Raw genomic sequence first — 13,494 nt, forward strand, 5'->3', positions numbered from 1 at the left:
AAAACTAACAGCTGGAACGGTGATCTGGCATGCTCCTAAACTCAAGTTCGATCCCCATCATTCTTTTCTTTTTTTAGTGAATTGACCGAGTCTAGTTCTTACCGATTCGAACGGGCGAACTATTCGGATACGCGAATAATTCACGCATTATACGACTAGCTCATATTACACGCGTATTAGGTTCGGAGTTAGGTTTGTACGCGTATGATTCACGAAACGTATCGGTTCGCCGAATTGCTAACTAGGGTCTCGACAACATCTTATGCTGGTAAGATGTGGAAAATAAGTAGCCTCAAGTCACCCGACAACTTGATATGCTGGGTCGTACAGAAAGCTTTCAAATGTGCCCATCCCAACTTTAAAATTCTGTCTTCACTTCTCTGGGTCCAAGTGTGAATCTTAGATGAGATTTGTAGAGAAATTCAAGATCAAAATTAATGTGTGTTGTCAAATCAACTCCAATTTCAAGAAAAATAATGTAGTTCATGATGCCTCTTTCGACAAAAGAATTATTTTTTTAGAGAAGTCTTAGGGTCGCACAGAAAGGGGGTAGGCTTGAATTAATCCGCCGTCAGTAGTGACGGAGCCAAGTTTTTTGGGTTGGGGGCGGAAAATGTAAGCAGTGAATATATAAATGGCGGCCTTAGACTGCCCAAATTTTTTTACGAGTTTTTTTTATAAGAAAATGTGCCACCAAGATACTCCACAATTTTTTTGATATTTATATGAAACATTATTCAAACCTGATTATAGTATTTGCCAAAGCAAATTATAAATTCATGTAAACAAATTATGCAATCCTAGCTTATAATGGTAATTTTTTCAAAATCCAAGGGAGAACAATTGAGAAAAAAATTTCCTTAGCCTGAATTCTTGGGAGGACACTCTACATGGCTCAGTCACTGAGTGGTCTCCTTGTGAGATTGGAAGAAGAATAACGGCAGCCGTGGTTGCAGTGACAACCTCTTTCCCCTAATTCTATAGCTTTCAGTTACTGTTGAAACTTTAAGACACTTTCGCCAAACGAAAAAGCATATCTATAGAGGAATATTAGAATTCAATGCTTTCTCAACAGAGATAAGGTTAATAGATTTGTGGAGACAAGCTTAGTAGCTAGCAAGCCGTATATTTTTTTTTTCACTGAGAAGCCCCACGGTGAGTGTGTTGCCTACTTGATGGAGTCTGGTGAGGTAGAGGAAAGCAGTGCGAGATCACCTATATGAAGCACGGGGATCCCCACCTCATAAACCGATGTTTTATACATTTAAACCTCAGACATATTTCATCTTTCAGTGTCGAACGCGTATAAGTGTACTAGGTAGACTCTGCACCAAGGCAAAATCAAAGGTCAACCGTAAAAGAGTGACTACTTACTGTTACCACTAGGGCTGCACAACGGGTAGGGTGGGTAGGATATGACCTATACCCGCCATCCTACCCGTTTACTGGCGGTTAAGAAAATATTTACCCGCCATCCTACCCGCCAAATAATGGATAGGGTAGGATACAATTAAAAAACTGGCGGGTATGGTAGGGTTGGCGGGTATGGTAGGGTATGTGCACCCCTAGGTAGGGTGGGTAGGATATAATCTATATCCGCCACCCTACCCGTTTACTGGCGGTTAAGAAAATCTTTACCCGCTACCCTACCCGCCAAATAGTGGATAGGGTAAGATACGGTTAAAAAACTGGCGGGTAGGGTAAGATTGGCGGGTATGGGTAGATATGTGCACCCCTGGTTACCACAAACACTTCAACAGCAAAGAAAAAAAATCTATAAATGGTCACTCCTACTTTCATGTACTTCTGTGGAAAAGAAGAAAAAGTTGGCAGAGGAAATTCGATGGAAGCGAAAAGATTTTTCGCTATTATCTTGGCTCTTGTGTCCTTAACAGGTTTAATTTTAATGCTCTCGTCTTATATCTTGGCTCTTTTTCCTCTTCTTTTTGGTTTCGGCTTTCCATTCCATGAATTAACAACTGTAATTTTTAACAGTAGTTCAGACTGATCTTACCAGTGGGAAGACTAGTCTGCTGTCATTTACATATGATGGTATTTGGCTTAAAAAGTGTTTATGACGTTATTGCTGAATTCTAACAATATATGCCGTCTCTGTATAAAATTTTAAATTCCTATAATATGCATGTCTCATAATATCTAAAAAACACCATTTCTTACACTTCCATCAATAATATCACCTGTATCGCTGATTTTTGGAGGTAGCATTCGTCCTCATACTTTTATATATTTTCATAGGTTGAAAATGACAGGGAAAACTATTGGTACTGATATTTCAGGTGCATTTTCGGCTACGTTTACATTTAAAAACGATTGTGAATACACGGTATGGCCAGGAACATTGACAGGGGGTGGATCCCAATTATCTAAAACCGGGTTTGAACTTGCAACTGGGGCATCATTATCCGTAGATGCTCCAGCTAGATGGTCAGGACGATTTTGGGCAAGAACCGGTTGCTCCACTGATTCATCCGGGAGGTTCAACTGTGCCACTGCAGATTGTGCTTCCGGTAAAATTGAATGCAATGGTGCTGGCGCTATTCCGCCAGCAACACTACTTGAATTCACTCTAAACGGTGATGGTGGCAAAGATTTTTACGATGTTAGCCTTGTTGATGGTTACAATTTGCCCGTCTCTATTACTCCACAAGGTGGGTTAGGTGGTTGTAGCTCGACTGCATGCATGCATAAGATAAACCCGATTTGCCTACCAGAATTAAGCGTCAAGGGTGCAGATGGCAGTGTAATTGCTTGTAAAAGTGCTTGCGAAGTATTCCAACAACCTCAATACTGCTGTACCGGTTCTCACAATACTCCTGCGACTTGCCCTCCGACGGAGTACTCAAAACTCTTCAAAGATGTTTGTCCTCAAGCTTATAGTTACGCGTACGATGATAGATCAAGTACATTTACTTGTGCTTCTGGTGGTAATTACGTGATTACATTCTGCCCCTAAAAGGAAATCTAGGGTACTCTCTTCTACTTGAATGAATGAATGAATAAATCAGAGAAGGCTTGTTTGCTAAAATCAAGTCTTTTCATCTTATGGTTTTAAGTTTTTTATCAACTGATGTTTCAGTTTTCTCTATTATGGGTCATTAGATCTTTCAGTGAGTGTTTCTAAATATATATCAATAATATTATTATTGCCATTACAATTTGGATAATATAAGGCTTTTCTTATTTGTAGCCATTTTTCTTTTTTTTGATAGTAAAAGTAATTTTATTAACTAACAAATATAGTACAAGAAATTTATAATTTCATTGTTATCAAAAACATTAGAGAATGCTAGTTTTCTGAACTTTTTATTGCAATTTGGAGGACATGTGTTGTAGGTTTTCCATCCTTGCTTCTTTAGCCATGTAGTCCGCTGCTGAGTTGTGTTTCCGTAGTATAAATTTCACCTGTGCTTGAGGTAGGTCTTTCAAAATTACCTTGATCTCTTGTAGAGTGTTTTCGGCTGGCCAAGAGAAGCTTATTCTCATCAAGTTTATAGTGTCAACTAGAGTTTTGCAATCAAAGACTATTGAGACACTTGACAATATATTTTCTTTCAGCCAAGTAACAGTCTTTAACAAGGCTATTGATTCCGCATGTAGAGCCTATGACGCCTTCTCTGAACCCGCTGAAACGTGCATAAATGACTTGTGGTCTACGGAGTAACGAATGAAAGCATAACCCATAGAGAGAGGTCTTCTTTTGTGAAAGAAACATCTATGAATATTATCCAATCTGAGTTGAAGTCAGACCATTTATAATTGACCGGCTTCACTTTTTGATAGTTAATTCCTTGTTGAATTGGTTTATCTGCCTAATCAGTTTAATTGGGTCAGGGGATATTTTCTCGAAAACTACCGAGCATCTGTATTTCCATATGAACCAAAGAATGGTGTCTATTTTTTCCACTAGGTTAACTGGATCTTTTCCCGATATCCAACCTTTAATCCAACTATCCATCATGTCAGTGTTTCTTATCGAAATGAGCCTGTCAAGCGAAAAACCAGACCAGCTAGCTCTAGTGAATGTGAAGGATCTAAAGAGATGATTGTCCGTTTCATGAACTTGTGCATCACACAGCTGGCAGTGAGGATCAATATCTATGTTATGGGCTCCAAGTCGCGCAGAAGTAGGTAGAGCTTTCTGAATTAATTTCCAAATAAAATAATTTGATTCTTCGAATAGCCTGAATTTTCCAAAAAATTTCCCATGGGAAATCAATTGGGGTATTGTTATCTTGAACTTGATTTATTAAGAAATTATAAATGTTTTTTTCAGAGAAATTTCCAGAATGATGATGTTTCCATCTCATTTTGTCTTGTTCCTGTATCCTTGGAATTATGGCTTGTATTTTTTTATGTCTTCTGGGTTGAAGAATTTGTTCAGTATTTCTTGATCCCATTTATTTTCTTTCGTTATTAACTCTTCAACCGTTTTTGGGGCTTGTTCTTGAAGGTTGGTAGGTTGAGGGATAATTTCTTCATTTGGAATGCATCTGTCTTCCCAAGGTTTTGCTAATGTACCATCTCTAACTTGCCAGACAAAATTATCTCTAATTAGGTCTAAGCCTTTCTATATTCTTGTCCAGATCCACGATAAATTAGAGGTTCTAGTGGCTTCTAAAGGATGCAAATTTGGAAATTATTTTGCTCGGAGGAGATTGACCCCTAACTGATCTTGATATGAAACAAGGCGACTAGAAAGTTTTGTGAGGAGACCTATGTTAAAGCTATGAGGATTTTTTATTCCTAGTCCTCCTTGCGAGATAGGATTGCATATGCTGGCCCAACCTCTGATGTATCCTCCATGTCTTTTCTGCCCTTCTTTTCCACTAAAGTTTCTCTGGATTCAGTCCATTTGATCAAGGGTGTCTTTTGGAAGGGCGATCACTTGCATTTGATACGTTGGAAAAGCTTGCATAATAGATTTTATTAAGACTGTTCTACCTTCTTAGGATAGGAGTTTCGATCTCCAGCCTTGCAGAGTGGAGTAGTATTTTTGAAGAATCGGCTCAAAATTATTTTTTCTATTTTTGTCAAAAAACAATAGGGTGCCAAGACATCAATCGTTTTTAGTCATCAAGGGAACTTTAAGAATTTTAGATATGATTTTCCCGTGTTTGGGATGTAACCGAGGACTAAAATATACACTGGATTTTTGGAGGTTTACCATTTTCCTGGTGATATCTCTAAATAAGGATAAAATATCTAGCATATTTTTTGCCTCCACTAAATTGGCTTTTGAGAATAGAAAGCAATCATCAGTAAAGAATAGATGGGAGATGTTTGGCGCGTTATTATTGATTTTGAGCCCAGAAATTTTCCTATCAACAATTGCTTTGTCAAGAAGTATGGATAAGATTTCCATGCAGCTGAGAAAAAGGTAAGGAGATAGGGGTCCCCTTGTCTTAAACCTCTCGAAGTATGGAATTTTGGGCCGGGAGATCCATTTAGAAGAATAAAGAAGGAGTTGTAAAAAAACATTGCAATATGAGGTGCACCCAATTTTCATAAAATCCAAAACTAAGAAGGGCTTTTGAAATGAGTGTCCCCTCCACCCTATCGAAAGCCTTAGAGAGGTCTAATTTAAGCGCCAAATATACTTTTTTTTTGGCTTTAGAAGTTTTCATAGAGTGGATAAGTTCATGAGCGATTATGATATTATCTGTAATTTGTCTCCCCGACAGAAAGGCAGATTGATTTGGAAGGATTATTTTGTTGAGGATGGGTTTTATTATGTTCTCCATGATTTTTGAGATTAATTTGTAGACTGTATTGCTTAAGCTGATGGGACTAAAATCGCTTGGAGTTTGTGGGATGGATATTTTTGGTATAAGGGTGATGAAAGAATAATTAAGATCCGAGTTGAGAGTGTCGGATCTAAAAAACTCCTGGAATGCGTTGATAATGTCAGGCCCAAAAATTTCCCAGTTCGATTTAAAGAATCCAGGTTGGAAACCATCGGGACCCGAAGCGCCCCATTGGTTCATTTTCGAAAAGGTAATCCAAATTTCATCTCTTGTGGGGATTTTCAGAAGAGTATGATTTTCTGCTTCGGAATACAAGGCTCAATGATGTTGGAAATATCAAAGCTGTTATTGCTGATTTGGGGGGTACCAATATGGGTAAAATGATTGACTAATAGATAGTTGATTTGATCCCTATCAGAAAGCCAAAGATCAGATGGTTCTCTAAGAAAGTTGATGGAACTTATTCTTTTTCTATTGGAAGCAGTAGCATGGAAGTACTCCGTGTTCTGGTCATATTCTTTGAAAAACTTATCTCTAGAGAGTTGATGATAAAAATCAGTTTTAATCGCGTACCACTTCCCTAATTCTGGTTGGAGGTTATTCAACTTCTCTATATCCTTTGAGATGTTTCGGCGTCGACGTCTTTGAATACTATCTATTTTGTTATTTAAATTCTTTATGTTTTTATAAATTCTTTATGTTTTTATGAATGTTCTGAAATATTTCGGAATTCCAATGAGCTAGGTCTGAGGATAGAAGTTGAAGCTTTAAGGCTAGGTTCATGTCTGTCGAACTATTAGACTGTAGGTCCCAGTCAAATTTTACAACTGTAGATTGTGTTGGATGAGAAAGTCACGACCTAATATATCTAAAAGGTTTATGATCCTTTATTTTTCCGGGATTGGAATCAGTAAAATTGGGGTATGATCTGAACCCCACTCTAGGTAAGTGAGTTACCTTGGATTCCGGGAAATGATGAGACCAGAGATAAGAAGTCAGCTCTCTATCGATTCTTTCACAGATGTTTGCTTCGCTTTTTCTGTTGTTCGACCATGTGAATGGAGCACCATCGTAACCCGCATCTAATAAACCCAGAGAGTCGATTATCTGAATGATGAAGGATTTGCTGCTTGAGCTTGCTTTATTCCCCCTTGATTTTCATCGGTGTCTAGAATGATATTTAAGTCTCCGATCAGAATCCACGGGTTGTCTACTTGTTGAGCTATGTCTGACATGTGGGTCCATTGTTCAATTTTGTTGTCGGATTCAATGGCTTCATAGACACATCTGATCAGAATTTCAATGTCATTTACTTTTGATTCAAAATGGAAAACATTAAATCAGGATGATAATAACTTCATATTAATGTTGTTGTGCCAGGCTATTACTAATCATTTAGCTATCCCCACGGAAGGGACTATGAACCAGTCATGGAAATTAGAGTTTCTAAAGATAAGTTCCATCAGAGACAATGGAGCTTTTGTCTCAGCAAGGAAAAGTATATCTAGGTTATAATACTGGCATATATAATTGAAGTGGTCTTTGGTAATTGGGGTTCCAAAACCCTGGAAGTTCCATGATAACAATTTCATGGTATAAGGTTTCACAAGTAGGAGGGTAATCTAATGCCTAACTTAAGGGAATGAAACAAAGAATGAAAGCACAAGGGATCAGAGGGCAGGTGAGAAAAGGAGAGGAAAGGGAGAAAAAGAACGCAAGGACCTAAGATTTCTCAGGAGCTAAGCCAAAGGTGAGTAAAAAAACGAAACCACCTGAATTATGAGAAAAATAAAAGAGCTTCTAACAGAGAAACAAGAGAGACTAAGACAAACCCAAAGATTTCAAATACAAACAGTGCAACATAATCCATCATTTACATTATAAGATTTCAAATTTCTATACTAATATGTACTGCCAACTAAAACCTAACCCAATTATGTCGTACATACCAATACATATGAATATCCACTGTCAGTAATGTTGACCTACTTTAAAGTCTTCATGTCTTGGATTTAAATTTATTTTTCTTATGACAAAAACAGTTCCGTTTGCATTGTACACACACCATAATATTTGATGCCTCTGCATAACAGTGCTTGATGAAGGGTCATTGCTCTTTCCTGCGGTGAGTTTGCATATTCCCTTAAGTTGGAAATTCCCAACGCCTAGTAAACAAGTCAATATATGAAGAAACAAACTCATCATCTGCGGGGTCAGTAGGTCTTGGAAGATAAACTGTGAGTACCTACAACATCCCAGATACAACATGTTCCACCACTTGATGACCTGTGCAAAAAAGAGAAACATCAACATATAAATTACAAAGCAAATTTGTATCAAACAAACAGTAATAACAGTACACATCAACAAGCACATATCAACAAATTGATAAGTTTATATCAATGTCTAGTATCTACTGCTTCCACCCATTACATATCATTATCTAGTGTAGGATCAACGAGTACATAATGATATGTTCCTGTACCTAATACTAAGGTAATCCAGTATCTCAATACAATGATATGTTCCATTACATATTTTTGCAAGGTAGTATAAGTTGATATGTACCTAATACTAATGTAATCCAGGTATTCAACAGTACATGTTGATACGTACTACTGGTGGATTCTACTTGTATTTAAGCATAAAATACATATTGATATGTATTGCATCAACAAGTCCTTTTTTTCCTAAGTAGATGTTGATATATACTCTAGGATCATGTCAGGCATAAACTACTGTACATATCGACATGTACATCACTAACGAATAAATTTTACCTAACGTACATATCGATATGTACTGTAGGATATATTCAAGAAGAACCATGCTAGGAGTTTATATGTACTGCATCAACTAATCACTCTTTCCCTAAGTACATATTTATAAAAAAAAATACTCACCAAATCGAACTCCTAGCAATAGTTTTAACTTCTTCCATGAATCCTTGAAGATGCACAAACATTCTTGCATTCAGTATTTGTGATTGAACTATGATCAATAGCAAAGTGAAGATTTAGTACAACATACATTCTAAAAACTGGCCACTGGAAGGAGAGAATCGTGTGATTGAACTATGGTCATTGATCCTATGTTGATTAATGACCTTTAGGCTTAACCAAGATTGTGAAAATTTGGTTTCATTTTAGGTACAGAACAGAGAATTTTTTCTCAAAGCTCTGAGAAAGCAAACTCATTCATATAAATGGAGACTTACCTACCTTGCGATTCAGGTAATGATGACTTGTTCAGAAGATCTGAGGACCATCCATGTACACTAGCTGAACGCACCAGCTCCATATGGTCCTGATACGATTCTCCCCCACTAACACAACCCCCAACACTACCAAAATGACTTCTATCAGGCAAACCATCAGCAGCCATGGCTCCAGACGAAAATGGAGAACCAGATATCCAACAGAACATATCAAAATGTACCTACTAGATATCCAACAGAACATATTGGATACATATCGATATTTTAAACATCATATAACTAACAGTACATATCAACACGAACATCAGTATGACTGCCAATAAATATCGATATGTACTATTGAATATAACCATCAGTACGTATCCTAGTAAGTACTTTCAACAGTACATATTGATATGTACAATCGAATCATACACAAGACACAACTCATATCAATATGTGTCGAAGGATATTAATATGTACAGTTTGATTTAATGGTTCTACTAAAAATCAAAAATCATACAGTACACATGTTGGATTGCATTACCTTGTTTTAGCAGAAACACCAGGTTTCTTTGATTTCGCCTTATTAACAGATTTGTTGTTCTTCCTTGATTTGGTTTCACAAGTAGATTTCTTCTTCTGATTCTTTGACCCTGGTTGAGAATCAGGAGTACTTGATTCTTTCAATCTTTTTTAATCATTTACTTCGAGAATTTCAGATCACAATACTTCGAGAATTTCATATCACAATACTTGTTTCTTTCAATCTTTTTTCGATTTGACCTAGGTCTTGATTTAGTTTTTCGATCTGGTTTGGTGGATTTTGTTTTCTCTGAAAAAGATTGAAAAACTAAAAAAGAAGAGAAGATTGAAAAAGTGCAGGAGCAGCAAAATGAAAACTGAAAATAGTTAGGGTTCTTGTTTGTCGATGAAAACAAGAAGAAAACTGAACTGACGCGTGGTTTCTTTTCTGCGTTTTTCTGCCTGTGACTCTATCACGCGTGTTGTTAAGGTTAGCTTAGTAATTTTAGCTTTTTCAAATATTTTTTGGACCAGCTATTAAATGTATTCTCCCAGCTGGACTACAGATTAACCCGGATCGGATTTTTTGGACTAAACAAAAAATTCCTCATATATATTTTTTTTATCTAAATTAACGTGTTTTCTTTTCCCTTTGGTTCGTGTCACTTTTTCCGTGCTATATCGTTAAATTTCTAATTGCAATAGTTTGTCATGTCGGCAGGATTTATTTACGTCCTCTTGGCTTTACTTCCTGTCGTCTTAATTACTTTTGCGGTCTCGAGTCTCGACAACATCTTAGGCTGGTAAGATGTGGAAAATAAGTAGCCTCAAGTCACCCGACGACTTGATATGCTGGGTCGTACAGAAAGCGTACAAATGTGCCCATCCCAACTTTAAAATTCTGTCTTCACTTCTCTGGGTCCAAGTGTGAATCTTCGATGAGATTTGTAGAGAAATTCAGGATCAAAAATAATGTGTGTTATCAAATCAACTCCAATTCAAAGAAAAATAATGTAGTTCATGATGATGCCTCTTTCGACAAAAGAATTATTTTTTTAGAGAAGTCTTAGGGTCGTACAGAAAGGGGTAGGCTTGAATTAATCCGCCGTCAGTATCAGTGACGGAGCCAAGTTTTTTGGGTTAGGGGCGGAAAATGTAAGCAGTGAATATATAAATGGCCCAAAATTCTTTACGAGTTTTTTTTATAAGAAAATGTGCCACCAAGATACTCCACAAATTTTTTGATATTTATACGAAACATTATTCAAACCTGATTATAGTATTTGCCAAAGCAAATTATAAATTCATGTTAACAAATTATGCAATCCTAGCTTATAATGGTAATTTTTTCAAAATCCAAGGGAGAACAATTGAGAAAAATTTGTTTTTCCTTAGCCTGAATTCTTGGGAGGACACTCTACATGGCTCAGTCACTGAGTGGTCTCCTTATGAGATTGGAAGAAGAATAGCGGCAGCCGTGGTTGCAGTGACAACCTCTTTCCCCTAATTCTATAGCTTTCAGTTACTGTTGAAACTTTAAGACACTTTCGCTAAACGAAAAAGCATATCTATAGAGGAATATTAGAATTCAATGCTTTCTCAACAGAGATAAGGTTAATAGATTTGTGGAGACAAGCTTAGTAGCTAGCAAGCCGTATTTTTTTTTTTCACTGAGAAACCCCACGGTGAGTGTGTTGCCTACTTGATGGAGTCTGGTGAGGTAGAGGAAAGCAGTGCGAGATCACCTATATGAAGCACGGGGCATCCCCACCTCATAAACCGATGTTTTATACATTTAAACCTCAGACATATTTCATCTTTCAATGTCGAACGCGTATAAGTGTACTAGGTAGACTCTGCACCAAGGCAAAATCAAAGGGCAACCGTAAAAGAGTGACTACTTACTGTTACCACAAACACTTCAACAGCAAAGAAAAAAAAAATTTATAAATGGTCACTCCTACTTTCATGTACTTCTGTGGAAAAGAAGAAAAAGTTGGCAGAGGAAATTCGATGGAAGCGAAAAGATTTTTCGCTATTTTCTTGGCTCTTGTGTCCTTAACAGGTTTAATTTTAATGCTCTCGTCTTATATCTTGGCTCTTTTTCCTCTTCTTTTTGGTTTCGGCTTTCCATTCCATGAATTAACAACTGTAATTTTTAACAGTAGTTCAGACTGATCTTACCAGTGGGAAGACTAGTCTGCTGTCATTTACATATGATGGTATTTGGCTTAAAAAGTGTTTATGACGTTATTGCTGAATTCTAACAATATATGCCGTCTCTGTATAAAATTTTAAATTCCTATAATATGCATGTCTCATAATATCTAAAAAACACCATTTCTTACACTTCCATCAATAATATCAGCTGTATCGCTGATTTTTGGAGGTAGCATTCGTCCTCATACTTTTATATATTTTCATAGGTTGAAAATGACAGGGAAAACTATTGGTACTGATATTTCAGGTGCATTTTCGGCTACGTTTACATTTAAAAACGATTGTGAATACACGGTATGGCCAGGAACATTGACAGGGGGTGGATCCCAATTATCTAAAACCGGGTTTGAACTTGCAACTGGGGCATCATTATCCGTAGATGCTCCAGCTAGATGGTCAGGACGATTTTGGGCAAGAACCGGTTGCTCCACTGATTCATCCGGGAGGTTCAACTGTGCCACTGCAGATTGTGCTTCCGGTAAAATTGAATGCAATGGTGCTGGCGCTATTCCGCCAGCAACACTACTTGAATTCACTCTAAACGGTGATGGTGGCAAAGATTTTTACGATGTTAGCCTTGTTGATGGTTACAATTTGCCCGTCTCTATTACTCCACAAGGTGGGTTAGGTGGTTGTAGCTCGACTGCATGCATGCATAAGATAAACCCGATTTGCCTACCAGAATTAAGCGTCAAGGGTGCAGATGGCAGTGTAATTGCTTGTAAAAGTGCTTGCGAAGTATTCCAACAACCTCAATACTGCTGTACCGGTTCTCACAATACTCCTGCGACTTGCCCTCCGACGGAGTACTCAAAACTCTTCAAAGATGTTTGTCCTCAAGCTTATAGTTACGCGTACGATGATAGATCAAGTACATTTACTTGTGCTTCTGGTGGTAATTACGTGATTACATTCTGCCCCTAAAAGGAAATCTAGGGTACTCTCTTCTACTTGAATGAATGAATGAATAAATCAGAGAAGGCTTGTTTGCTAAAATCAAGTCTTTTCATCTTATGGTTTTAAGTTTTTTATCAACTGATGTTTCAGTTTTCTCTATTATGGGTCATTAGATCTTTCAGTGAGTGTTTCTAAATATATATCAATAATATTATTATTGCCATTACAATTTGGATAATATAAGGCTTTTCTTATTTGTAGCCATTTTTCTTTCTTTTGATAGTAAAAGTAATTTTATTAACTAACAAATATAGTACAAGAAATTTATAATTTCATTGTTATCAAAAACATTAGAGAATGCTAGTTTTCTGAACTTTTTATTGCAATTTGGAGGACATGTGTTGTAGGTTTTCCATCCTTGCTTCTTTAGCCATGTAGTCCGCTGCTGAGTTGTGTTTCCGTAGTATAAATTTTACCCGTGCTTGAGGTAGGTCTTTCAAAATTACCTTGATCTCTTGTAGAGTGTTTTCGGCTAGCCAAGAGAAACTTGTGCTCATCAAGTTTATAGTGTCAACTAGAGTTTTGCAATCAAAGACTATTGAGACACTTGACAATATATTTTCTTTCAGCCAAGTAACAGTCTTTAACAAGGCTATTGATTCCGCATGTAGAGCCTATGATGCCTTCTCCGAACCCGCTGAAACGTGCATAAATGACTTGTGGTCTTCAGAGTTAAGAATGAAAGCATAACCCATAGAGAGAGGTCTTCTTTTGTGAAAGAAACATGTATGAATATTATCCAATCTGAGTTGAAGTCATACCATTTATAATTGACCGACTTCACTTTTTGGTAGTTAATTCCTTGTTGAATTGGTTTATCTATCTAATCAG

General features: G+C 37.1%; 2 protein-coding genes across 2 annotated transcripts; both read left to right on the top strand.

The window, feature by feature from the left end:
* The first annotated feature begins 1,757 nt into the window (after positions 1-1,757).
* LOC113317896 (thaumatin-like protein 1b) lies at positions 1,758-3,198 on the top strand. Its single transcript, XM_026566016.1, has 2 exons — positions 1,758-1,895; positions 2,298-3,198. The coding sequence occupies exons 1-2, from the start codon at positions 1,781-1,783 to the stop codon at positions 2,972-2,974; spliced, it is 792 nt and encodes a 263-aa protein (XP_026421801.1). The 5' UTR covers positions 1,758-1,780; the 3' UTR covers positions 2,975-3,198.
* An 8,223-nt stretch (positions 3,199-11,421) lies between these two features.
* LOC113317899 (thaumatin-like protein 1b) lies at positions 11,422-12,854 on the top strand. The gene is made up of 2 exons (XM_026566021.1): positions 11,422-11,551; positions 11,954-12,854. The coding sequence occupies exons 1-2, from the start codon at positions 11,437-11,439 to the stop codon at positions 12,628-12,630; spliced, it is 792 nt and encodes a 263-aa protein (XP_026421806.1). The 5' UTR covers positions 11,422-11,436; the 3' UTR covers positions 12,631-12,854.
* Positions 12,855-13,494: the final 640 nt, after the last annotated feature.

This window comes from Papaver somniferum, chromosome 1 (assembly GCF_003573695.1).
Source record: "Papaver somniferum cultivar HN1 chromosome 1, ASM357369v1, whole genome shotgun sequence".
Classification (NCBI taxonomy): Eukaryota; Viridiplantae; Streptophyta; class Magnoliopsida; order Ranunculales; family Papaveraceae; genus Papaver; species Papaver somniferum.